We start from the raw sequence: 27,792 nt of genomic DNA on the forward strand, positions 1-27,792 counted from the left end.
TTGTACTTTTTTCTGGGATGTGTTTTGGATTGAAGTGATTTTCTGATTAGAATTTTAAGAGTTTATTTGCAAAAACAAATAACAAAACATAACTGCAGTGAACTGAACAGTACAACAGCGACTATAATGCAATAAAGTTCAGTTAAACCTGCAGTACAACTGAAGAAGTCATTCATTCATTCATTTTCTTGTCGGCTTAGTCCCTTTATTAAACCGGGGTCACCACAGCGGAATGAACCGCCAACTTATCCAGCAAGTTTTTACGCAGCGGATGCCCTTCCAGCCGCAACCCATCTCTGGAAAACATCCACACACACACTCATACGCTACGGACAATTTAGCCTACCCAATTCACCTGTACCGCATGCAGTCATGAACAAGTTTTGACAGTGACGGTGATTTGGTGTTTCACAAAAGTTGCAGACACCTTTACCAATATCAAAATGTTTTTGTAAACATCCAGTTATTCTTTACACTGATTAAGAAATACTATGACTACTATAATAAAGAAAATCCGCTCTAAATAGAAAACTAAATAAATTGCTAAATACTCGACACATGAAAGAGTGAAGCATGCAGCCCACAACAAATGTGGAAGCCTATTGCGTATCATATTAAACAAAGGAACTGGCGTCACGTTGACGGTGATGGGGGTGTGTATTCTCTTCTCTCTCCTAAAATACACCACCAGCTCCTTGGTTTTGCAGATGTTGAGTGAGAGGTGGTTTTCCTGACACCACTGCTTCAGAGTGTGCGCCTCCTCTCTGCAGGCCGTCTCATCATTATCTGTGATTAGGCCCACCAGCGTTGTGTCATCAGCAAATTTAACGATGACGTTGGAGCTGTGTTTGGCTGTACAGTCATGTGTGTACAGGGAGTACAGGAGTGGGCTGAGAACACAGCCCTGTGGAGCACCAGTGTTGAGGATCAGTGTGGATGAGGTAATGTTGTTCATTCTGACCTCCTGGCGTCTGCCTGACAGGAGGTCCAGGATCCAGTTGCACAATGAGCTGTGAAGACCCAGAGCCTGGAGCTTCACCACCAGCTTGGCAGGCACCATGGTGTTGAATGCTGAGCTGTAGTCCACAAACAGCATTCTCAAATATTTGTTTTTGTTTTTCAGGTGAGACAGAGCAGTGTGCAGAGTGAAAGCAATTGCATCATCAGTGGAGCGGTTATTTCTGTATGCAAATTGCAGAGGGTCAGTGTGAGCGGGCAGGACAGAGAAGATGTGCTTTTTAATCAGCTTCTCAAAGCTCTTGCTGAAGATAGGTGTCAGAGCAATCGGACGCCAGTCATTTAGGCATGTGGTTAGACAGCCATTCTCCTCACAGAAGCTCTGGAGATCTTGGCAAGAAGCCGGACGCTCCAGGATCAAGACGTACCATCTGGGACGGTCAAACCAGTCCAGCAGCTGCAGGACACTGGGGCAGGCAGGAGCTGAAGTGATGTGGGTCTTTCATGCCACCTCCAGCGGCAGCCGACCCTGACCATCCTGCAGGACAAACCCTCCATTATATAAAGGACTGAATCAAACACCACAGACTCACACCAAAACATACAACTTTCAGTGTCTCGGGGGTCCGGTCCTTTGACACGTACTTGATGTCCACCTGCAGACAGAAAAAGCAGAGTAAATCACACCTGCCTGATGGAGACACATGACATTTACTGACAGCAACATTTCTAAAGCATGTCTGAATGAAGGAGTGAAGAAGATCTCTTACTGGCAGTCCATCAGACCTGCGGACCGCAGCAAACACAGCCGAATCCACCTCGTCCCAGCAACGGGCCCTTCAGGTACAAGTCAGCAACACAGAAGAGCACAAGAAATGAAGAGAGAAGAGAAAACATGCTGCAGTGTCTTCAATGACAAATCATTTCCTAACTGAGCCAGAAGATCTGGAAGATTTGAGCTGTGCTGACCTCTGCGAGAGCGTTTGGCCGGTCTCCGGGAAGAGGTGGACGGTGTTTGCTGGCTGCTGCTTTGCCTTTTCCTCTTGCTGTTCCTCTGGTCTGTGGATGCGGAATCAGCCAAATGTGAAGGCAGAGGAGAAAATATCCAGGAAGCTCAGCGGTGCCGTCCTGTGTGTCTGTGTCCAGAGCTGCTGTCTGGGTGAAAGCAGCACTCCTGGGTCTGGAATGGCTTGAGGTTAAATATAAATCACACACAGAAACACTTTTACTGCTCACTTTTATCACACTTTCAGAAGGAACGTGCAGTTTTTATTGAGCAACTCTGCAGTTTCCATCATTATAATTGTTTTAAACAATAAAAACAAACATTAAAACATTTTTTATTATTTTTTTGTTTCATGTTACTTCTGTGATCTTTTTCATATCAATCAATCATCGTACAGCATCATTCAGTGACAAACCAATGACAAACTAATGACAAATTAAAAACACTCACCTCTCTTTCTTCACCCATGTGGGACATGGACAATCTCCTCCAACCTGCAATAAAACAAGAAAATACAGATAAAATATGAAAATTTATTTAAAACAGAGGAAATTAAGGAAAAATAAGAACAAAAAGAAGTGAAAATAAGAAAAGTAAAACAAAACAAATGTTTAACGAAACAATCAGAAAACAAGAACTGAAATAAAAACTGATTAATGAAGTTGTGCTCTTTATAATTAGTCTTCTCTCAGAAATCCTCGAACAGCTCAAGAAATCTCAGGATCCGCACAGAAATGCTCTGCAACCTCGCCTCGTCTCTCAACCAACAGATTGCGATGGATTTGATTGTGTTTATATGCAGTCCGAATTTATATCAACACGCGTTGCTATAGCAATTAAAATAAAAGCGCATTAAAAGATTTTGTAATAAAATTAGAAAGAAATTAAATAAAATTCCGGAATAATTTTAAGAGGCCTTACATTTACGCGAGAAGTGACGTCAGGGAAGTTAGTCACATGACCTTTTGTAATGCCCTGCTTTAGCCTGAATCGTCAATAATCGTATATAATTATAATATAATAAATATAATAATATAATAATAATAATGCAATATAATAGTCAATAATTTAGCGTAAATAATAATAAATATGATCCTCAGAAAAGAATCCAATAACTGTTCTGGAAGCAGTTTATGATGCCTGTAGATTTCATGAATGGAGAATAATATCATCATCGTTCACATTTTCCTTTAAGTATTTATTTCATTTTATTATTGTTTTATTCCATTTGATTCGTTTTATTTTTTATTAGACTGAAATTATCAAATTAAAATGTTCAATTAATATTAAATGGCAGCTGCTGTTTACCACAAAACCATTAATAAAGTGTCCAGCACCAAAAGTGTTTTATATAATGAGTCAAATCCACTGATAATGATCATATTTTAGCGATTATATAATGATTGTCATTATCAGTGAATTTGACTCATTAAAAGGGAAGGACATTATAATAATTATTACTGTTGTTATTGTTTTATTATTCAGATGGACAATTTCTAGTGAGGTTATTTGTGCGGTCCAGTTTGTTATTTGCCTAATAAATCACAAAACATTTTCTCTTTCTCTTGTGGACTAATAATTTATAGACTATTTTAGCCCAACCCTTCATATTTCTCATTCAACTTTTTACATGTGAAGCACAAATGTCCACTTATTATTGACTGTGATATAAAACTTTAATACATGTTTGTAAATTTATTGATAAATACATTGAATTCAGGTTTGTATACTTTATTGGTAAAAGATAATGAATGTATCTTCGCTGGTGCTGCTCGTACAGCTGCAGTTTATACTGATATTTCTGATATAATTTGATAATAATTGCTGAAGCTTTTATCAGGGTGTGTGTCACACTTTATTTGTTATAAATTTATTATCTGACAAAAACAACAACTGAGTTGTGGATCTCAACAAAACTTGACCGAGCAGAGCGCCGTTATGGATCACCCCGCACAGCTCACCGATTTTTTTTTCTTCATTGATTTTATTTTATTTGTATTTTTTTTATTGACTTCAATAATAAACGTACAAAATCCAATTTTACACAAAAAATAATGATAATAACAGATCAGGAAAAATTATATAAACATATAAAAAATTTAATTAAAAGAGAAACAAAAGAGAGAAAAATATAAATAAATAAAATTAAACAGAGATACATACATAACACAAATACAGCAAGAGGAAACAAGGACTTATGTATCCGTGATATTTCCAAAATATTTATCAGAATAATCCAAGAATCTATCACTTTTCTTGTTATTAACTAGTCTAGGGGTTTTATTAAAAACATCAATTTCTATTAAAAAATGTGAAATAGAAGGCTGCGAATTGGAGAATTTTTATTTGTGAATAAAATATTTTCCATACAAAATAAAAAAGTTAATAATGTAGTTCTCTGATATCAGTTTTACTGTCATAGTAACAAAAAATATCTTGAAGTTGTAAGGGTCTGGAAGAAGCAATGTAGCTCACTTCACCTATGATGTCATAAATAGAACGCCGTTACGTCATAGGACAGAACACAGTTCAGAAATTCCTCAGAGTGACAAACGAACGAGTAGAGTGAACAGTGATTATCGACTTTAGCGACTTGTTTTGCATCTCAAATGGCAAATAACACGTCAGCTGCGTTTTTTACTCGACTTAATTTGATTAAGACAGTATTTGTCAACCATAATCATCAAAGTGACACGATGGCTTCTCCTACACCTCCTACCGGTATGAGAAGCCCAACAGGTGAGATGACAGTTTACAAAAACAGTGTATTTTCACGCATTATTTAATAAAAAATATAATAATAATAATATAATATAGCCATAAAAGCGAATTGCCGACTTAAGAGTCAAATATTCAACCTCTCGTGTTTGTAATTGTGTAGTGTAGTTGTGATATTGAATATTTTCTGACTCTGTGATTTGAGCCCTGCTGATATTTTATGTATCGACATTCTGGCTTTTAGGTTTCTCATTTCCACTCAACAGAAATTGTGCCTTGTTAACTTTACTAATAAAAACATTTTAATAATACTTTAATTTAAATCCTTTGTGTAGACCTGCACAGTAATGTTCTTAGTTTTTGATGGTGTGGAGGAATATTTGTTATATTTTAGCAAACTGAGTGAGAATATTATATTTAAGTCTTTATTTGTTCAAGCAGGGATGAATTAATACAATTGAGGTAAAGTTGGTTTAATATTCACACATTCTGACTTTCTCCTTAATAATATAAAAGAAAAATATTGTTTCAAATTCTAAATGGGGAAATATTTTAACAGTCAATGACTATCATCATATAACAGTGTTTACAGTCAGTTAAATAGTGCTAATGTTGATTTGAAGTCATAATTACATGCGATTTCAGACCCAATATTGGTAAACAACTTATACGAACTGTTAAATGAACAAATGTGCAAATATAAAACCAACTTCACCTCCATAATAATAAATGTCTAGAGCTCTGTTTCTGTGACTGAAGTTCTGGAGCAAGACTTCTATTTTCATTTGGATTTCTAAGACTAATTGTTAAATGTTTAAAGTTATAATTTACTCACAGATTTCTTACCTGAAGCTCCAGAGCGAGAGGAATTGTTCTCTTTGAGTTTGACAATTGCTAATGAAAAGCTGAACAATGTTGATTTAGGTTCATTAGTTTTTCTGTGGTGGAGAAGTGGTGCTTGAGGAAGAATGTAGATGTAGATGTAGCACCCACTGACAAACAAATAAAAGGCCAAATTAATGTGATTAAACATTGTGATGGTGATTGTTAAATAGCTCAAACTATAACTGGTAAAACTCAGAATATTGACTCTAAGTCAGTTCTTATAATAGTTTGCATTTTGTGTGAGCAGGAGTGAGATGTTTAATTTTGTTAAATAGTTGCTTTTAGGTTTTTTCCTGATGTCTAATATGGACTTATGACTTACAGACTATTTGTCAGCTTGTGTTTGTCATTTTACATCTTAGAAATGATTTGCAAATCCACATAATTAATATCAGTTTTCAAACATTTTCTATTATAATTGTACATTTATTATTGTTGTTTGTTTTGTGTGATTGTCTTTTATATGTCTAATTTACTGCAGTTTGTCTATTTTGAACCTGTGGTTAAAGAGTTTTCTAATATTTCCCTGTTCATTTCCTTTATTTCAGAAAATCCAGAAAAAAGGAGGAAAGGGAATAAAGCCTCTGCTTTCTTCAAGAGAGCATGGAAGGCTGTGAAGCGCCCTTTCCTTTGCTGTGGCCGGAACAGAGTGGCTCCATTTGAACCACAGTCGGATATCGATGATTGCGAGCATCTGCCTGTTCCAGGTCCCTCCAGGACCGTCGCAGCACATGCAGACCTTGAGCCGGTGTGGCTGCCAGGCCAGGTCTGTGAAGACCCTCAGCCGTTGAGTGTTCCGGGCCCCTCCAGGATCAAGCAAACAGCAGATCCGGCCCGTCCTGAGTCCTCAACGGCCCTGACAGGTCATGTTGACACTGAGCTGGTGTGTCTGCCAGGCCAGATCTGGGAAGATCCTCAGCCAATCAGTGTCCATGGCCTCGCCAATATTAAGAACATGACGGATGCAGATTCGGCCTGTCCTGAGTCGCCTCCGTCTGTTCAAGACCCCTCTGATATTGATGGGACTGATGGTGAGTCATCCTGAATTTGGTTCATCTGATATTTTTAAGCTTTGTTGTTTTTAGCTTGTAAATCAGACAGTGTCATTTGTTGTGCTGTTGGTTGTGTATTAATTAGTAGCTGCAGCTCTGTTCATGGAGATGTTTCTGTTTGTTTTCTACATTTTAGAAAAACCCAAGAAAGGAAGGAAAGGGAAAAGAGTCTCTGCTTTCTTCAAGAGAGTATGGAAGGCTGCAACGTGCCCTTTCCTGTGCTGTGACACCGATGTAGTCCAGCATCTTACACCACAACCTGAACCTGAACCTGAGCCAGAGCCAGAGTCAGAGTCAGATTCCGAGTCCGAGTCCGAGCCTGAGCCTGAGTCAGCGCCAAAATCCGAGTCCGAGCCCGAGCTCCGGCCAGAGTCTGAGCCAGGGCTGGAGAATGAAGCTGATCCTGAGGCAGTGCCTGCTGAAATTATGCCTGAAATCGCAGAACCCGCTGACCCTGAGTCAGTATGTCTGCCAGGCCCAGCTCCTGAAGAGCCTAAAGAGGCTTCTGTGCCCACTCGTAGTAAGTCATCATTTCCTTCTGTAACTCATAATTAATATAATTAGTGATCAATTTACTCCTGTAATTCTGGTAGAAGTTACTGCTTTCAGCTCATTGCATTAGATCCAGATTTAAAGGATTTATTAGTCTTTTATTTGATCCGTTTCATACCAGACAATCCAAGTAAATCTCCCTGCTCTTTTTCTGTGTTTCAGGATTTGATTTGTCTGACTTTAAAGTAGACAGCATGATTGGAGAAGGAGCTTTTGGCAAGGTGTATGTGGCATCTCACAAACTTCGTGAAAGTGAAAAGGTAGAGAACTATTTTTTACATTCAGTCAGCATTTTCCTCCTAATTATTAAATATTAATAGTTTGTTGGCTTTAATTTGCCACTTACTTTGAAAAATTGACTGTTTTTTTTCGCAGGTTGCCCTGAAGTCTATAACCAAGCTTAAACAGGACCAATATCTCAACATTGTAAGTTGAATAATTCACACAACAATAACATTTTCCAGTTTTTGTTTCTGTACTTTGTTTCATTCTGCTCTGGTAATATCTTTGAAATCTGTTGTTCTTTCTAGGATGGTCATTCCACACCTGTGCTTGCGGAAGTGGCAATGATGCTTAGGTTGATGAATGCTCCGCAATGCCCAAATATCATTGGATTACACGACTGGATTGAGAATGAGAGCAGCTTCCTTCTCGTCTTGGAGTACCCAGAGTCAAGCCGGACCTTGGCTGATTACATCACAGTGAGATGGCGAATTAGTGAAAAGCGAGCACGCCGGTTAATTCGTCAGTTGATCCGAGCTGTAAAGTTCTGCACTGAGCGTGGAGTTTTCCATGGCGATATCCACACGGAGAACATCCTGGTGACGAAACCCCGATTACAGCTCAAATTGATCGACTTTGGTTGTGCTTGGCCAATTACCAGCGAGCCTTTCAACAGCAGTGAATTTCGAGGTGAGTTGGCGTTTTGTGTTAGTTTCTTTGCTCACAGTATTGTCTTATGAAATGACTGAATTCTGAAAATGTCTCTCTTATAGGAGCCAGTGGGATCACGCCACCTGAGGTTTTCAAGGATCCCACATTCTATGCTGACCCGGCAAACATTTGGCAAATAGGCAGCGTGCTGTACGATATATTGCATGCAGAATTGCCCTTTTCTGACAAAGATTCAGTAATGTTTGCATCCCTTGAGACACACCCCAGGTTAACTCCAGGTAAGCAGACACCTCTGAACAATCTCAGCCTCAGTGACAGAATAAAATATGTCAGTCACGAGTAAAAAAGCATTGAATATAATGGTTACATACATATTTCACACTCTCTGTGTCACTTTTCAGTATGCCAGAACCTGCTTTCCCAGTGTTTGGCCCGCTGTCCACTTGAGCGGCTGCAGTTACATCAGTTAGAAAAGCACCGGTGGTTCAATCCAACGACCCCAAATCCTGCGCAGCAGTTAAACAAGAGGAGGTAGAGGAACACACCGAGCACAAAACTACATCTTCAGTCTTTCTTTCCTTCATGCTATTCCTGTTCTTTCCTCTTCTGCTCTTTTAGAATCACAAGTCTTATTTGACAGCCCTTCATATCACTGCTTAAATAACTTTGTGTTGTTTTTCTTCATTTTAGAAAACACTAAAGTGAGAAAGTGGAAAGCACAATTAAAGTCACTAAACTAGCATTATCAGTTATTAATTACTCCCTCATGTCATTCCAAACCCCTCAGATCTTACTTTTCAGTGTCAGTGTGTTGATGAGAGCTCTGTCCTGCACTGTGTGTGTGTCCACTGCTGACGTTTACCTCAGATGTGCCCACGCTTTGTTTAAATGAGAGGAAGTCGCGCAGGCCTCTGGGTTATCCGTCAGCAGTGCGACACACATCCAGTGCAGTACAGGACTTCTGAAGTCATTATTTTTGTTTAAATCATTTTGTTTTTCTTTCTGCATTAAAGAAGTTTCGCTCCAAACCCCTGACACCTTTCCTCATCTTCAGAAAACAAATGAAAAGATTTGAGATGAAATCAAATCATCACACCATGAGAGCTCTGTCCTGCACTGTGTGTGTGTTCACTGCTGACGTTTACCTCAGATGTGCCCACGCTTTGTTTAAATGAGAGGAAGTCGCGCAGGCCTCTGGGTTAAACGTCAGCAGTGCGACACACATACAGTGCACTGCGCTCTTCTGGACGTGCGGTTTGAGGGTCAGAGAGCTCTCAGATTTCATCTCAAATGTTTTAATTTGGGTTCTCGATATAAACTAAACATGAATTTGAACTAAGGACATGAGCTGAGTAATTAATGACAATAATGGTAATGAATGGTGCCTAGACCGCAGCTCTGCACAAGACCTTTGGCCACAGGAGAAATGGTCGTACCCAACCGAGCCTGGTTTCTCTCGAGGTTTTTTCCTTCACTTTTGTCAATAGGTGAAGTTTTGTTCCTCGCCACTGTCGCCGCTGGCTTGCTTGGTTGGGACTTGTGGAGCTGCGCATCGATGGATTTGCTCTTTAGTGTTTGGACTTTCAGCAGTGACAATTAAACCACACTGAACTGAACTGAACTGAACTTCAACTCCAGTGCTGTCACAGTTTTCTCCTCTAAAGTGTCATCAAAGATCTGCTCAACTATTTTCTACCTCATTAATGAATCTGGTGTTCTGTCATAAGAGAGACTGATTGTTTTATAATGAAGTGTTCATGATTGTTTTGTAATGAATTGTTCTTTGAATTGTTTTGTGATGAACTGCTTCTATGTATTGTTGGCTAATAAGTCAAATAAAATCCTGTGAATCAAACTGAAGCTCTGATCATCATTTCTGTGAGTTTTCTAAATGACTCCTTACTCAATTAAAGAGAGAGTTCTCCCTCAACTATTTACTCACGTGCTTCCAAACCGATGAGGTTCTTTCCTCTGTTGAACACTGAAGAAGATACAAATCTGAAAACCTGTAACCATTGATGTCCACAGTAGGAAAACAAACACAATGGAAGTCAATAGTTACAGGTTTCCAGCATTTTTCAAAACATCTTCTTTTGTGTATAACAGAAGAAAGAAACTCATAGTACTTAGTACATAGAAACTCACTGGGAACACAAGCAGCTCTGGGTTCAGGCCTGGAAGAACAGTCTTATGATGGTCAGTGTGATTTGGGCTGTCGCTTGTAGAAGCAGCTGTTCTGCTCAGTTTCTGCCATCACAAGCTGTCCAGTTCCTGTCTGTTTTTCATTGTCCAGCAACATCAAGACAAAATCTACAAAAATAACAGATAAAAGAGAAACATGTTCAATCATTATTGAAAGAAACACAAGACACCAGTCAATTACATTACAGCACCTTTTAGAAGTATCCAACAATAACTTTTAAACACATTTCTGTCCTCAATTTAAATGTAAAGGAATAAGGAGAGCAATAGTTCTTAAAATAAATGAAGAGTTTTATATGTCCTCCTTGTTTATTTGTGCATCACTACTGACAGATATTTAGTCAAATGTTACTTGCAGTTCTTCAGTCTTGCAGTAGCCAAAAACACACTGTATGAGTCAAAATGAGTAATTTTACTGAAGATCATTAGAGGTAAAGATCATATTCCATTAATATATATACAGTTGAAGTCAGAATTATTAGCCCCCCTGAATAATTAGACTGCTTGTCTATTTTCCCCCCAATTTCTGTTTAACGGAGAGAAGATTTCTTCAACACATTTCTAAACATAATAGTTTATTAACTCATTTCTAATAACTGATTTATCTTTGCCATGATGACAGTAAATAATATTTGACTAGATATTTTTCAAGACACTTTTATACAGGTTAAAGTGACATTTAAAGGCTTAGCTAGGTTAATTAGGTTAGCTAGGCAGGTTAGGGTAATTAGGCAAGTACTGTATAACGATGGTTTGTTCTGTAGACTATCAAAAAAAAAGTAGCTTAAAAGGGCTAATAATTTTGTCCCTAAAATGGTGTTTAAAAAATTTAAAACTTTGTTTATTCTAGCAGAAATAAAACAAATAAGACTTTCTCCAGAAGAAAAAATATTATCAGACATACTGTGAAAATTCCCTTACTCTGTTAAACATCATTTGAAAAATATTTTAAAAAGAAGAAAAAAAATTCAAAGGGGGCTAATAATTCTGACTTCAACTGTATACAATGGGATTAAAGATATCTATAAATTATATTTTTACTGAGCAAATCTAAAACAGACATCTCAAATGATTATTTTACCGGCAACAATAACAATAGATGCTCTCTCATGGCCAAACTGCAGCTCTGCTCATTTCATTCGGCCAGTGGAAAGCTGCTGTTTGTTGGCCTGGCTGAGTCTGGTTTCCCCAAAAGTTTGTTCTTCACTTCTGTCAATTGCTGGAGTTTTGCTTCCACTGGCACATCTGACAATCTTGGATGGGGTTGCTGGAGCACTAGAGCACAGAGTCAGATGAACTAGAGATGTCTGGCTACACTAGGTTTGGTCTTAAAAACAGTTTCAATGCATTGAGCCACATTAAGCATTAAACTTAAACTAAAATGTTAATTCTAAATCCTTCAGATATAGTCTGATCCATTGTCATACAGTGCTCAGCACAAATGAGTTCACCATGTTTATATCAATTTCTCAGTTAATATATGCTGGAGCATTTAAACAAACCCTTACAAAAATAACTGCAGTACAACAACAGAATATAGAAGTATAACTGCAGTAAAATAATGTACAATTGCACAATCGCAATACAATAAAGTATAAACACAGTACAAATAGAGTTCAATAAAGTTCAACAGCAGTATAAGATGCAGTAATCTGGAGTAAAAACTAGTAAACTCTGTCTTTACTGCACTTGTGCTGCTGTAGTGTAATATGCCAGGGCTGTGGTAAGAACTGAACTGCACTTGTGTTCTAAGAGGTTTGTTCTTCAACATCTTCAGGACTATTTCGTACTTTTTTCTGGGATGTGTTTTGGATTAAAGTGATTTTCTGATTAGAATTTTAAGAGTTTATTTGCAAAAACAATTAACAAAACATAACTGCAGTGAACTGAACAGTACAACAGCGACTATAATGCAATAAAGTTCAGTTAAACCTGCAGTACAACTGAAGAAGTCATTCATTCATTCATTTTCTTGTCGGCTTAGTTCCTTTATTAAACCGGGGTCACCACAGCGGAATGAACCACCAACTTATCCAGCAAGTTTTTACGCAGCGGATGCCCTTCCAGCCGCAACCCATCTCTGGAAAACATCCACACACACACTCATACGCTACGGACAATTTAGCCTACCCAATTCACCTGTACCGCATGCAGTCATGAACAAGTTTTGACAGTGACGGTGATTTGGTGTTTCCCAAAAGTTGCAGACGCCTTTACCAATATCAAAATGTTTTTGTAAACATCCAGTTATTCTTTACACTGATTAAGAAATACTATGACTACTATAATAAAGAAAATCCGCTCTAAATAGAAAACTAAATAAATTGCTAAATACTCGACACATGAAAGAGTGAAGTATGCAGCCCACAAGAAATGTGGAAGCCTATTGCGTATCATATTAAACAAAGGAACTGGCGTCCACCGGCGTCACGTTGACGGTGATGGGGGTGTGTATTCTCTTCTCTCTCCTAAAATACACCACCAGCTCCTTGGTTTTGCAGATGTTGAGTGAGAGGTGGTTTTCCTGACACCACTGCTTCAGAGTGTGCACCTCCTCTCTGCAGGCCGTCTCATCATTATCTGTGATTAGGCCCACCAGCGTTGTGTCATCAGCAAATTTAACGATGACGTTGAAGCTGTGTTTTGCTGTACAGTCATGTGTGTACAGGGAGTACAGGAGTGGGCTGAGAACACAGCCCTGTGGAGCACCAGTGTTGAGGATCAGTGTGGATGAGGTAACGTTGTTCATTCTGACCTCCTGGCGTCTGCCTGACAGGAGGTCCAGGATCCAGTTGCACAATGAGCTGTGAAGACCCAGAGCCTGGAGCTTCACCACCAGCTTGGCAGAGACCATGGTGTTGAATGCTGAGCTGTAGTCCACAAACAGCATTCTCAAATATGTGCTTTTGTTTTCCAGGTGAGACAGAGCAGTGTGCAAGGTGAAAGCAATTGCATCATCAGTGGAGCGGTTATTTCTGTATGTAAATTGCAGAGGGTCAGTGTGAGCGGGCAGGACAGAGCAGGGGCCTCATGTACGAAGACTTGCGTGGAAATCCTACTAAAACATTGCGTACGCACAAAGCTGTAAATGTGCGTACGCAGAAAAAAATTCAAATGTATGAAACAATGCGTACGCCGAATCTCACGTATATTCTATTGTACATCCGAATGAACGTGAAACTGAGCGCAACATGCACGAGCACAAAACCCCTCCCTGCCTCCTCCCCCGTATGAATATGCTAATGACTCTATTTTGGCAAAACCCAAGGAAAAAGCAATGGCAAAAGCATGCGAAAAGAGAAACTTTGAACCGAATGTGAATAAGAGGTGCAACTTTCGAAGGTAGACCGAAGAAAAACTGTGTTTTTTGCAAGTTTGTCCACCAGAATTAATAACAAAAGAAAAAATTGAGTGGGAGAGTTTAGCTGATGCGGTTAACACAGTTGGGTCTGAACATCGCACTGAGTGGGGTAAACAGGAAATAGTGTGATTTATATGTGTAAAATGTTGCAGCAGCCTTAACAGTCTAAGTGGCGCAGCTCGTAAAACGCATGTCAACATGTTTTGACACGTTCGAGCATGAACTCGGTTCGAATCCAGCGTCTGATTAACTCATTTTCCTTTTTTCCCCCGCTACATATCAGATTTTGCCAACTATTTATCACGAAGAAGACAAGTATGAATCATTAATAAGTCTGTGCATCATATTTTATTTGCAAATTTATTGAATGGAAATGTTTCTGATTCACGTATGCAAATTCATCTTCAGATGGCGCCTTTATAGCAATGTGCGAGCAGTAGATCGCCCCCATTACATTGGGAAAACAGGCGACCGCTGCAAATTGCGCTTTAATGTTTGGCTGGTCAACTGTATGGTATGGAAATCTTATATACCTGCTAGATGAACCTGTCTCATACAGCTGTCAATGCACGGCTCAAAGACACTTTGTAGAGAGCAATTTAACACAACTGCCTCTAGGAGTCGTTAATGGAAATAAAACAGACACGCACAAAAAACGTGCTTTATGGCTGGCGTGGAGCTGCGCACATTCCCACGTTCAGTTCATCGTTAGTAAATCCAAACGTGAGCGATTCTGAGCGTGAAACCTGGCGTACGCAAAGTTTTTGTGCGTACGCAGCGTTGATACATGAGGCCCCAGATGTGCTTTTTAATCAGCTTCTCAAAGCACTTGCTGCAGATTGGTGTCTGAGCAATCGGACGCCAGTCATTTAAGCACGTGGTTTTAGCTGATTTCGGTATGGGCACAATAGTAGCTGTCTTAAAGCATGTGGGAACCACAGACAGAGAAAACGAGAGGTTAAAGATGTCCATGGTCGGTGCCAGTGGTGTAGTGGGCAGTGCGTCGACACATGCACTCCAGTGCTCGCAGCGACCCTGGTTCGATTCCGCCTCGCGGTCCTATGCCGATCCTTCCCCTCTCTCTGCTCCCCATGCTTTCCTGTCAATACTCTCTACTCTCCTATCAGAAATAAAGGTGAAAACCCCGAAAAAATAATTATTAAAAAAAAAATTATATAAATATAATTATTAAATAAAAAATAGATGTCCATGAAAACTCCCGCTAGCTGGTGTGCGCGTGCTTTAAGTACACATCCAGAAATGTCATCTGGGCCCGTCGCTTTTCGGATGTTCACGCGACGGAAAGATCTAGTTACGCCCGTGACAGAAACAGAGAGTGTGCTGGCAGTTTTGGTTTCGGCCGCGGCTGTCATGGGCTTCAAAGCGGGCGTAGAACGAGTTGAGCTCGTCCGGGAGAGACGCGGCAATGTTAACAGAGGCGGATTTGTTATCTTTAAAGTCTGTGATGTAATTAAGTCCCTGCCACATGCTCCTTGCATTATTGGTGTAAAATTGACCCTCTACATTGTCTCTGTATTGACATTTTGCAGCTTTGATGGTTTTCCTGAGGTTGTAATTTGCTTGTTTTTGTTCCTCAGCATTTCTGGATTTATAGGCGGACGCTCGCACTGACAGGGCTGTTCGAACTTTACCATTGATCCATGGTTTTTGGTTGGGGTAGATAATGACAGTTTTTGTTGGGACCATGTCTTCTATGCAATTCCTAATGAAGCACCTGACTAGTGTTCACGAAGATGGTAAACAGACTCTTCCAGTTAAAGAAGAACTGAAAACATCTTGGAATAATGAGTTTACTGTACAAATAATTGTAGTTTTAGGTGGATTGCTGATGTAGATGCCAAGAAAACAAGACAGACAACATACAAATAGGTTCTACAGTGGCGATTACGACAATACTTCATAGAGTGTTTTTGAAACACTCGTGCAGTTTAAAATTTGTCAAATTGTTGCAATTTCACTGGCCACCCTGGATGGAAACACAATAAAGAGATATAGTACTTTATTCCCACTCATTATCTGATTAGATGTGGTTTTACAGTGATAAAACAGATCATCTTCAAGACAGGAAATGTATGAAATTTGTACAAAAAGTTTGCTAAAACGAAAGAGTAAGTCAGTTTAATGGTGAAGAGATTGATCAAATATGCCTATAGATAAAAGGTTTGAGAAAAAATGTCATGCTCCCTTATAAAAGTATTTTGTATTTTCAGAGTACAGGATTTTACTTTGATACCTGTGTGGCTGCTGTATTTTGTAGTTTATTTTGATGCATGTAATATTGAGGTGTTTTGTATTTTATTTTAGAACACATTTCAATGTATTTTTGCTCATCCCTGCATACTGTTTACTGGACATGAAAGGTAGCTTTAAAGACTTATGTTTCAACGAAAACAGTAAAGACAGTATTTGGGTAATTGGCTATACAATCTATTTTATCTCTTTGAAAACACAACGAGAAAACTTGGACAGGATGTAAATAACCTTTTTTAATTATTCAAATCACTCGAGGCTTATTTTACTTGAATGATGTATTTGTTCCGTTGCGTGTTCTCATTTGAAAAACACACTATACTAGTAAGCACTCTGATCTGATGTGTGTGTGTGTGTGTGTGTGTCTTCAGCTCCTTCAGCTTCACACAGAGCCTCACAGATGAAGTAGAGGAAGTTCAGGATCAGGATCTGTTCTCCTCAGTTCCTCTGCCACTCCTGCTCTCCTTCTACAAGTCATTGAAAGCGTTTATCTAAACTGAACCTGACAATACAAGCCGAACCAAGACTGCTGGACTCAGATCAGTGTAATGTCAGTGGCCACCTGTTCAGTGCAACCAGGGATGGCGCTCAAGATCATCTAAACTTGACCGATCAGCCGGCGCTGCACTGAGACACCAGCGAATCAGCTGACGGCACTCTATTACACACAACCTTGTCTTCAGAAACACACAACAACACACTTCTGCTCGCTCGCCACGCCATCTCTGAATGTGTCTGAATCTCTTACCTGTTGACAAGCTCCTAGGAAAGGTCAGTCTGCTTCTGGACGTGACCCTCTATGTGCCTCTGAAGGGGAAACAGTCACACAGGATTTTGTAGAGCGTCACTCCTACTGACCTGACTGTAGCTGGAGTGGCATTGTAGCGATGTCTGCTAAACCACTCAGGAGGAGCGAATGCAGGAGTGCCTGAGAGACACAAGAAGACCACAAACATCTGCTCCATATGCTCCAGTACAGACAAATTCCCTTTAGTTGATCAGCAGACGTTCACAAACATCAACAGAACGTTTCCTTATGTAACTCAAACCCACCTGCAAAGTATTTGTAGGCCGAGCGCTTCAGCAGATCTCCACAGCTGAAGTCCAGCAGCTTGATGTCCTGGGACTCTGTGAAGATCAGTAGGTTCTCTGGCTTGATGTCCCGGTGCAGAATGCCGTGGTTCTCGAAGTGTTTCAGTGCCACGATCAGCTGCACCAGCACTTCCTTAGCCAGACGCTCGTCCAGACAGCCGTTCTCACAGAAGCCCTGGAGATTTTGGCAAGGAGCCGGACGCTCCAGGATCAAGACGAACCGTCTGGGACGGTCAAACCAGTCCAGCAGCTGCAGGACACTGGGGCAGGCAAGAGCTGAAGTGATGTGGGTCTTTAATGCCACCTCCAGCGGCAGCCGACCCTGACCGTCCTGCAGGACAAACCCTCCATTATATCCAGGACTGAATCAAACACAGCAAACACCACAGATTCACACCAAAACATACAACTTTCAGTCTCTCGGGGGTCATTCGACACGTACTTGATGTCCACCTGCAGACAGAAAAAGCAGAGTAAATCACACCTGCCTGATGGAGACACATGACATTTACTGACAGCAACATTTCTAAAGCATGTCTGAATGAAGGAGGGAAGAAGATCTCTTACTGGCAGTCCATCCGACCTGTGGACCCCAGCAAACACAGAGCCGAATCCACCTCGCCCCAGCAACGGGCCCTTCAGGTACAAGTCTGCGACACAGAAGAGCACAAGAAATGAAGAGAGAAGAGAAAACATGCTGCAGTGTCTTCAATGACAAATCATTTCCTAACTGAGCCAGAAGATCTGGAAGATTTGAGCTGTGCTGACCTCTGCGAGAGCATTGGGCCGGTCTCCGGGAAGAGGTGGACGGTGTTTGCTGGCTGCTGCTTTGCCTTTTCCTCTTGCTGTTTATCTGGTCTGTGGATGCAGAATCAGTCAAACGTGAAGGCAGAGGAGAAAATATCCAGGAAGCTCAGCGGTGTTGTCCTGTGTGTCTGTGTCCAGAGCTGCTGTCTGGGTGAAAGCAGCACTCCTGGGTCTGGAATGGCTTGAAGCTAAAATATGAATCACACACAGAAACACTTTTACTGCTCACTTTCATCACACTTTCAGAAGGAACTTGCAGTTTTTATTGAGCAACTCTGCAGTTTCCATCATTATAATTGCTTTAAACAATAAAAACAAACATTAAAACATGTTTTTATAATTTTTGTTTTATGTAAACTTCTATGATATTTTTCATATCAGTCAATCATCGTACAGCATCATACAGTGACAAACCAATGACAAACTAATGACAAATTAAAAACACTCACCTCCTCTTTCTTCACCCATGTGGGACATGGACAATCTCCTCCAACCTGCAATAAAACAAGAAAATACAGATAAAATATGAAAATTTATTAAAAACAGAGGAAATTAAAGGAAAAATAAGAAAAAAACAAAGTGAAAATGAGAAAATACAACAAAAACAAATGTTTAAAGAAACAATCAGAAAACAAGAACTGAAATAAAAACTGATTAAAGAAGTTGTGCTCTTTATAATTAGTCTTCTCTCAGAAATCCTCGAACAGATTCAGAAATCTCAGGATCCGCACAGAAATGCTCTGCAAACTCGCCTCGTCTCTCAACCAACAGATTGCGATGGGTTTGATTGGTCCGAATTTATATCAACACGCGTTGCTATAGCAATTAAAATAAAAGCGCATTAAAAGATTTTGTAATAAAATTAGAAAGAAATTAAATAAAATGCCGGAATAATTTTAAGAGGCCTTACATTTACGCGAGAAGATATAATAATAGATATAATAATAGATATAATAATAGAATAATATAATATAATAGTCAATAATTTAGCGTAAATAATAATAAATATGATCCTCAGAAAATAATCCAATAACTGTTCTGGAAGCAGTTTATGATGCCTGTAGATTTCATGAATGGAGAATAATATCATCATCGTTCACATTTTCCTTTAAGTATTTATTTCATTTTATTATTGTTTTATTCCATTTAATTCGTTTTATATTTTATTAGACTGAAATTATCAAATTAAAATGTTCAATTAATATTAAATGGCAGCTGCTGTTTACCACAAAACCATGAATAAAAAGTGTCCAGCACCAAAAGTGTTTTATATAACGAGTCAAATCCACTGATAATGATCATATCTTAGCGATTATATAATGATTGTCATTATCAGTGAATTTGACTTATTTACAAGAGAGTCATTAAAATGGAAGGACATTATTATAATTATTACTGTTGTTATTGTTTTATTATTCAGATGGACAATTTCTAGTGAGGTTATTTGTGCGGTCCAGTTTGTTATTTTCCCTATAAATAATAAAACATTTTCTCTTTCTCTTGTGGACTAATAATTTATAGACTATTTTAGCCCAACCCTTCATATTTCTTATTCAACTTTTTACATGTGAAGCACAAATGTCCACTTATTATTGACTGTGATATAAAACTTTAATACATGTTTGTGAATTTATTGATAAATACATTTAATTCAGGTTTGTATACTTTATTGATAAAAGATAATGAATGTATCTTCGCTGGTGCTGCTCGTACAGCTGCAGTTTATTTCTGGTATAATTTGATAATAATTGCTGAAGCTTTTATCACGGTGTGTGTCACACAATATTTGTTATAAATTTATTATCTGACAAAAACAACAACTGAGTTGTGGATCTCAACAAAACTTGACCGAGCAGAGCGCCGTTATGGATCACCCCGCACTGCTCACCGATTTTTTTTTCTTCATTGATTTTATTTTATTTGTATTTTTTTTAATGACTTTAATAATAAACGTACAAAATCCAATTTTACACAAAAAAACATAATGATAATAACCGATCAGGAAAATATATATAAACATATAAAAAATTTAATTAAAAGAGAAACAAAAGAGAGAAAAATATAAATAAATAAAATTAAACAGAGATACATACATAACACAAATACAGCAAGAGGAAACAAGGACTTATGTATCCGTGATATTTCCAAAACATTTATCAGAATAATCCAAGAATCTATCACTTTTCTTGTTATTAACTAGTCTAGGAGTTTTATTAAAAACATCAATTTCTATAAAAAAATGTGAAAAAGAAGGCTGCGAATTGGAGAATTTTTATTTGTGAATAAAATATTTTCCATACAAAATAAAAAAGTTAATAATGTAGTTCTCTGATATCAGTTTTACTGTCATAGTAACAAAAAATATCTTGAAGTTGTAAGGGTCTGGAAGAAGCAATGTAGCTCACTTCACCTATGATGTCATAAATAGAACGCCGTTACGTCATAGGACAGAACACAGTTCAGAAATTCCTCAGAGTGACAAACGAACGAGTAGAGTGAACAGTGATTATCGACTTTAGCAACTTGTTTTGCATCTCAAATGGCAAATAACACGTCAGCTGCGTTTTTTACTCGACTTAATTTGATTAAGACAGTATTTGTCAACCATAATCATCAAAGTGACACGATGGCTTCTCCTACACCTCCTACCGTGATGAGAAGCCCAACAGGTGAGATGACAGTTTACAAAAACAGTGTATTCTCACGTCTTATTTAATAAAAAATATAATAATAATAATATAATATCGCCATAAAAGCGAATTGCCGACTTAAGAGTCAAATATTCAACCTCTCATGTTTGTAATTGTGTAGTGTAGTCGTGATATTGAATATTTTCTGACTCTGTGATTTGAGCCCTGCTGATATTTTATGTATTGACATTCTGGCTTTTAAGTTTCTCATTTCCACTCAACAGAAATTGTGCCTTGTTAACTTTACTGATAAAAAACGTTTTAATAATACTTTAATTGAAATCCTTTGTGTAGTTCTGCACAGTAATGTTCTTAGTTTTTGATGGTGTGGAGGAATATTTGTTATATTTTAGCAAACTGTGTGAGAATATTATATTTAAGTCTTTATTTGTTCAAGCAGGGATGAATTAATACAATTGAGGTAAAGTTGGTTTTATATTCACACATTCTGACTTTCTCCTTAATAATATAACAGAAAAATATTGTTTCAAATTCTAAATGGGGAAATCATATTAACAGCCAATGACTATCATCATATAACAGTGTTTACAGTCAGTTAAATAGTGCTAATGTTGATTTGAAGTCATACTTACATGCAGTTTCAGACTTAATATTGGTAAACAACTTATACGAACTGTTAAATGAACAAATGTGCAAATATAAAACCAACTTCACCTCCATAATAATAAATGTCTAGAGCTCTGTTTCTGTGACTGAAGTTCTGGAGCAAGACTTCTATTTTCATTTGGATTTCTAAGACTGATTGTTAAATGTTTTAAGTTATAATTTACTCACAGATTTCTTACTGAAGCTCCAGAGCGAGAGGAATTGTTCTCTTTGAGTTTGACGATTGCTAATGAAAAGCTGAACAATGTTGATTTAGTTTCATTAGTTTTTCTGTGGTGGAGAAGTGGTGCTTGAGGCAGAATGTAGATGTAGATGTAGCACCCACTGACAAACAAATAAAAGGCTACATAAATTTGATTAATCATTGTGATGGTGATAGTTAAATAGCTCAAACTATAACTGGTAAAACTCAGAATATTGACTTAAAGTCAGTTCTTATAATAGTTTGCATTTTGTGTGAGCAGGAGTGAAATGTTTAATTTTGTTAAATAGTTGCTTTTAGGATTTTTCCTGATGTCTAATATGGACTTATGACTTACAGACTATTTGTCAGCTTGTGTTTGTCATTTTACATCTTAGAAATGATTTGCAATTCCACATAATTAATTTCAGTTTTCAAACATTTTCTATTATAATTGTACATTTATTATTGTTGTTTGTTTTGTGTTATTGTCTTTTATATGTCTAATTTACTGCAGTTTGTCTATTTTGAACCTGTGGTTAAAGAGTTTTCTAATATTTCCCTGTTCATTTCCTTTATTTCAGAAAATCCAGAGAAAAGGAGGAAAGGGAATAAAGCCTCTGCTTTCTTCAAGAGAGCATGGAAGGCTGTGAAGCGCCCTTTCCTTTGCTGTGGCCGGAACAGAGTGGCTCCATTTGAACCACAGTCGGATATCGATGATTGCGAGCATCTGCCTGTTCCAGGTCCCTCCAGGACCGTCGCAGCACATGCAGACCTTGAGCCGGTGTGGCTGCCAGGCCAGGTCTGTGAAGACCCTCAGCCGTTGAGTGTTCCGGGCCCCTCCAGGATCAAGCAAACAGCAGATCCGGCCCGTCCTGAGTTCTCAAAGGCCCTCACAGGTCATGTTGACACTGAGCTGGTGTGTCTGCCAGGCCAGATCTTGGAAGATCCTCAGCCAATCAGTGTCCATGGCCTCACCAATATTAAGAACATGACGGATGCAGATTCGGCCTGTCCTGAGTCGCCTCCGTCTGTTCAAGACCCCTCTGATATTGATGGGACTGATGGTGAGTCATCCTGAATTTGGTTCATCTGTTATTTTTATGCTTTGTTGTTTTTAGCTTGTAAATCAGACAGTGTCATTTGTTGTGCTGTTGGTTGTGTATTAATTAGTAGCTGCAGCTCTGTTCATGGAGATGTTTCTGTTTGTTTTCTTCATTTTAGAAAAACCCAAGAAAGGAAGGAAAGGGAAAAGAGTCTCTGCTTTCTTCAAGAGAGTATGGAAGGCTGCAACGCGCCCTTTCCTGTGCTGTGACACAGATGTAGTCCAGCATCTTACACCACAACCTGAACCTGAACCTGAACCAGAGTCAGAGCCAGAGCCAGAGTCAGAGTCAGAGCCAGAGTCAGAGCCAGAGTCAGAGTCAGAGTCCGAGTCCGAGGCCGAGTCCGAGCTCCGGCCAGAGTCTGAGCCAGGGCTGGAGAATGAAGCTGACCCTGAGGCAGTGCCTGCTGAAATTATGCCTGAAATCGCAGAACCCGCTGACCCTGAGTCAGTATGTCTGCCAGGCCCAGCGCCTGAAGAGCCTAAAGAGGCTTCTGTGCCCACTCGTAGTAAGTCATCATTTCCTTCTGTTTTCTTTAACTCATAATTAATATAATTAGTAATCAATTTACTCCTGCAATTCTGGTAGAAGTTACTGCTTTCAGCTCATTGCATTAAATCCAGATTTAAAGGATTTATTAGTCTTTTATTTGATCCGTTTCATACCAGACAATCCAAGTAAATCTCCCTGCTCTTTTTGTGTGTTTCAGGATTTGATCTGTCTGACTTTAAAGTAGACAGCATGATTGGAGAAGGAGCTTTTGGCAAGGTGTATGTGGCATCTCACAAACTTCGTGAAAGTGAAAAGGTAGAGAACTATTTTTTACATTCAGTCAGCATTTTCCTCCTAATTATTAAATATTAATAGTTTGTTGGCTTTAATTTGCCACTTACTTTGAAAAATTGACTGTTTTTTTTCGCAGGTTGCCCTGAAGTCTATAACCAAGCTTAAACAGGACCAATATCTCAACATTGTAAGTTGAATAATTCACACAACAATAACATTTTCCAGTTTTTGTTTCTGTACTTTGTTTCATTCTGCTCTGGTAATATCTTTGAAATCTGTTGTTCTTTCTAGGATGGTCATTCCACACCTGTGCTTGCGGAAGTGGCAATGATGCTTAGGTTGATGAATGCTCCGCAATGCCCAAATATCATTGGATTACACGACTGGATTGAGAATGAGAGCAGCTTCCTTCTCGTCTTGGAGTACCCAGAGTCAAGCCGGACCTTGGCTGATTACATCACAGTGAGATGGCGAATTAGTGAAAAGCGAGCACGCCGGTTAATTCGTCAGTTGATCCGAGCTGTAAAGTTCTGCACTGAGCGTGGAGTTTTCCATGGCGATATCCACACGGAGAACATCCTGGTGACGAAACCCCGATTACAGCTCAAATTGATCGACTTTGGTTGTGCTTGGCCAATTACCAGCGAGCCTTTCAACAGCAGTGAATTTCGAGGTGAGTTGGCGTTTTGTGTTAGTTTCTTTGCTCACAGTATTGTCTTATGAAATGACTGAATTCTGAAAATGTCTCTCTTATAGGAGCCAGTGGGATCACGCCACCTGAGGTTTTCAAGGAGCCCACATTCTATGCTGACCCAGCAAACATTTGGCAAATAGGCAGCGTGCTGTACGATATATTGCATGCAGATTTGCCCTTTTCTGACAAAGATTCAATAATGTTTGCATCCCTTGAGACACACCCCAGGTTAACTCCAGGTAAGCAGACACCTCTGAACAATCTCAGCCTCAGTGACAGAATAAAATATGTCAGTCACGAGTAAAAAAGCATTGAATATAATGGTTACATACATATTTCACACTCTCTGTGTCACTTTTCAGTATGCCAGAACCTGCTTTCCCAGTGTTTGGCCCGCTGTCCACTTGAGCGGCTGCAGTTACATCAGTTAGAAAAGCACCGGTGGTTCAATCCAACGACCCCAAATCCTGCGCAGCAGTTAAACAAGAGGAGGTAGAGGAACACACCGAGCACAAAACTACATCTTCAGTCTTTCTTTCCTTCATGCTATTCCTGTTCTTTCCTCTTCTGCTCTTTTAGAATCACAAGTCTTATTTGACAGCCCTTCATATCACTGCTTAAATAACTTTGTGTTGTTTTTCTTCATTTTAGAAAACACTAAAGTGAGAAAGTGGAAAGCACAATTAAAGTCACTAAACTAGCATTATCAGTTATTAATTACTCCCTCATGTCATTCCAAACCCCTCAGATCTTACTTTTCAGTGTCAGTGTGTTGATGAGAGCTCTGTCCTGCACTGTGTGTGTGTCCACTGCTGACGTTTACCTCAGATGTGCCCACGCTTTGTTTAAATGAGAGGAAGTCGCGCAGGCCTCTGGGTTATCCGTCAGCAGTGCGACACACATCCAGTGCAGTACAGGACTTCTGAACTCATTATTTTTGTTTTAATATTTTTGTGGTTTTCTTTCTGCATTTAAGAAGTTTCTCTTCAAAATGACAGCTGTAGCTCCAAACCCCTGACACCTTTCCTCATCTTCAGAAAACAAATGAAAAGATTTGAGATGAAATCAAATCATCACACCATGAGAGCTCTGTCCTGCACTGTGTGTGTGTTCACTGCTGACGTTTACCTCAGATGTGCCCACGCTTTGTTTAAATGAGAGGAAGTCGCGCAGGCCTCTGGGTTAAACGTCAGCAGTGCGACACACATACAGTGCACTGCGCTCTTCTGGACGTGCGGTTTGAGGGTCAGAGAGCTCTCAGATTTCATCTCAAATGTTTTAATTTGGGTTCTCAATATAAACTAAACATGAATTTGAACTAAGGACATGAGCTGAGTAATTAATGACAATAATGGTAATGAATAGTGCCTAGACCGCAGCTCTGCACAAGACCTTTGGCCACAGGAGAAATGGTCGTACCCAACCGAGCCTGGTTTCTCTCGAGGTTTTTTCCTTCACTTTTGTCAATTGGTGAAGTTTTGTTCCTCGCCACTGTCGCCGCTGGCTTGCTTGGTTGGGACTTGTGGAGCTGCGCATCGATGGATTTGCTCTTCAGTGTTTGGACTTTCAGCAGTGACAATTAAACCACACTGAACTGAACTGAACTGAACTTCAACTCCAGTGCTGTCACAGTTTTCTCCTCTAAAGTGTCATCAAAGATCTGCTCAACTATTTTCTACCTCATTAATGAATCTGGTGTTCTGTCATAAGAGAGACTGATTGTTTTATAATGAAGTGTTCATGATTGTTTTGTAATGAATTGTTCTTTGAATTGTTTTGTGATGAACTGCTTCTATGTATTGTTGGCTAATAAGTCAAATAAAATCCTGTGAATCAAACTGAAGCTCTGATCATCATTTCTGTGAGTTTTCTAAATGACTCCTTACTCAATTAAAGAGAGAGTTCTCCCTCAACTATTTACTCACGTGCTTCCAAACCGATGAGGTTCTTTCCTCTGTTGAACACTGAAGAAGATACAAATCTGAAAACCTGTAACCATTAATGTCCACAGTAGGAAAACAAACACAATGGAAGTCAATAGTTACAGGTTTCCAGCATTTTTCAAAACATCTTCTTTTGTGTATAACAGAAGAAAGAAACTCATAGTACTTAGAACATAGAAACTCACTGGGAACACAAGCAGCTCTGGGTTCAGGCCTGGAAGAACAGTCTTATGATGATCTCAGTGTGATTTGGGCTGTCGCTTGTAGAAGCAGCTGTTCTGCTCAGTTTCTGCCATCACAAGCTGTCCAGTTCCTGTCTGTTCTTCATTGTCCAGCAACACCAAGACCAAATCTACAAAAATAACAGATAAAAGAGAAACATGTTCAATCATTATTGAAAGAAACACAAAACACCAGTCAATTACATTACAGCACCTTTTAGAAGTATCCAACAATAACTTTTAAATACATTTCTGTCCTCAATTTAAATGTAAAGGAATAAGGAGAGCAATAGTTCTTAAAATAAATGAAGAGATTTATACGTCCTCCTTGTTCTTGTTTCTTTCTCACTACTGTCAGATATCTAGTCAAATGTTACCTGAGTCAAAATGAGTGATTTTACTGAAACTCATTAGAGGTAAAGATCATATTCCATTAATATATATACAGTGGAAGTCAGAATTATTAGCCCCCCTGAATAATTAGACTGCTTGTCTATTTTTTCCCCCAATTTCTGTTTAACGGAGAGAAGATTTCTTCAACACATTTCTAAACATAATAGTTTATTAACTCATTTCTAATAACTGATTTATTTTATCTTTGCCATGATGACAGTAAGTAATATTTGACTAGATATTTTTCAAGACACTTTTATACAGCTTAAAGTGACATTTAAAGGCTTAGCTAGGTTAATTAGGTTAGCTAGGCAGGTTAGGGTAATTAGGCAAGTATTGTATAACGATGGTTTGTTCTGTAGACTATCAAAAAAAAAAAAAAGTATTTTGTCCCAAAAATGGTGTTTAAAAAATTTAAAACTTTTCTTATTCTAGCTGAAATAAAACAGATAAGACTTTCTCCAGAAGAAAAAATATTATCAGACATACTGTGAAAATCCCCTTACTCTGTTAAACATCATTTCAAGAGTTCACACTTAGATATTGCTTGACGACTGTAAGCAGGTTTGGCATGCTGTCCCGGGAGAGAACCCTGAGCTCGGAGATAGTTGAGCCCAGGGCTCCCGCCAGGTCCATAGAGCATGTAAGGGGAGTACGAGATCAGGTGGTTCTCGAGAGCTCCCCTTTTTAAAGGGAGGAAAGGAGGAGATAGGGGGTGGATGGGGGGTTTCTTCGGAAAACGAAGGTAAGGGAGTAATATCTAGCTAGGCTATTTATAGTAATTTGGAATAGATCTGATTGGCTAACTAATGAGTGTAGATTGGCGGCCAGCTGCGGTCAATTATATCACGTGCTCCTCTCGAAATTAGTTAAAAAACTTCACTTCAAGAGTTCACACTTAGATATTGCTTGACGACTGTAAGCAGGTTTGGCATGCTGTCCCGGGAGAGAACCCTGAGCTCGGAGATAGTTGAGCCCAGGGCTCCCGCCAGGTCCATAGAGCATGTAAGGGGAGTACGAGATCAGGTGGTTCTCGAGAGCTCCCCAAATGCATGAAGCTCGGGACAGCAGCCGTGTATTCGAAGAAACTCCCCAAAAGGCTTGAAATGCTATATCCGGCTGCTGGATATAGTTATTTGAAAGGAAATGTAAAGAGGGCTCCTTGGAGCAAAGGGTGACACAGGTTCCTACGGGAACCCGAGCAGAGTTGGCTTGGGCTGTGAATACTCCTGCTGGAGTAGAGACTCGGGGAGACCCCTGCGGGGGTCAGAGCCATGGGGTGGGCGGGAATCCTGCTGGAGTCATTACAAGGGAAGGGGAGTGAAGGACTCCGGCTGGAGAGGGGGGTGAAGGG

General features: G+C 39.2%; 2 protein-coding genes and 2 pseudogenes across 2 annotated transcripts; 2 read left to right on the forward strand and 2 right to left on the reverse strand.

The window, feature by feature from the left end:
* The first annotated feature begins 4,415 nt into the window (after positions 1–4,415).
* LOC103911717 (uncharacterized) lies at positions 4,416–10,562 on the forward strand. Its single transcript, XM_068224058.2, has 9 exons — positions 4,416–4,702; positions 6,115–6,597; positions 6,755–7,138; positions 7,333–7,430; positions 7,546–7,596; positions 7,701–8,082; positions 8,166–8,342; positions 8,466–8,595; positions 8,755–10,562. The coding sequence occupies exons 1-9, from the start codon at positions 4,573–4,575 to the stop codon at positions 8,762–8,764; spliced, it is 1,845 nt and encodes a 614-aa protein (XP_068080159.2). The 5' UTR covers positions 4,416–4,572; the 3' UTR covers positions 8,765–10,562.
* A 5,856-nt stretch (positions 10,563–16,418) lies between these two features.
* Positions 16,419–26,106, reverse strand: LOC137496557 (serine/threonine-protein kinase pim-1-like; annotated as a pseudogene).
* On the forward strand, positions 20,196–26,369 carry LOC100536098 (uncharacterized). The gene is made up of 9 exons (XM_073914415.1): positions 20,196–20,466; positions 21,880–22,362; positions 22,520–22,909; positions 23,111–23,208; positions 23,324–23,374; positions 23,479–23,860; positions 23,944–24,120; positions 24,244–24,373; positions 24,533–26,369. Exons 1-9 carry the CDS (start codon positions 20,337–20,339, stop codon positions 24,540–24,542), a joined length of 1,851 nt encoding a protein of 616 aa, XP_073770516.1. The 5' UTR covers positions 20,196–20,336; the 3' UTR covers positions 24,543–26,369.
* Positions 26,100–27,792, reverse strand: part of LOC141376332 (serine/threonine-protein kinase pim-1-like) — a 29,118-nt pseudogene continuing 27,425 nt past the window's right edge.

This window comes from Danio rerio, chromosome 10 (assembly GCF_049306965.1).
Source record: "Danio rerio strain Tuebingen ecotype United States chromosome 10, GRCz12tu, whole genome shotgun sequence".
Classification (NCBI taxonomy): domain Eukaryota; kingdom Metazoa; phylum Chordata; class Actinopteri; order Cypriniformes; family Danionidae; genus Danio; species Danio rerio.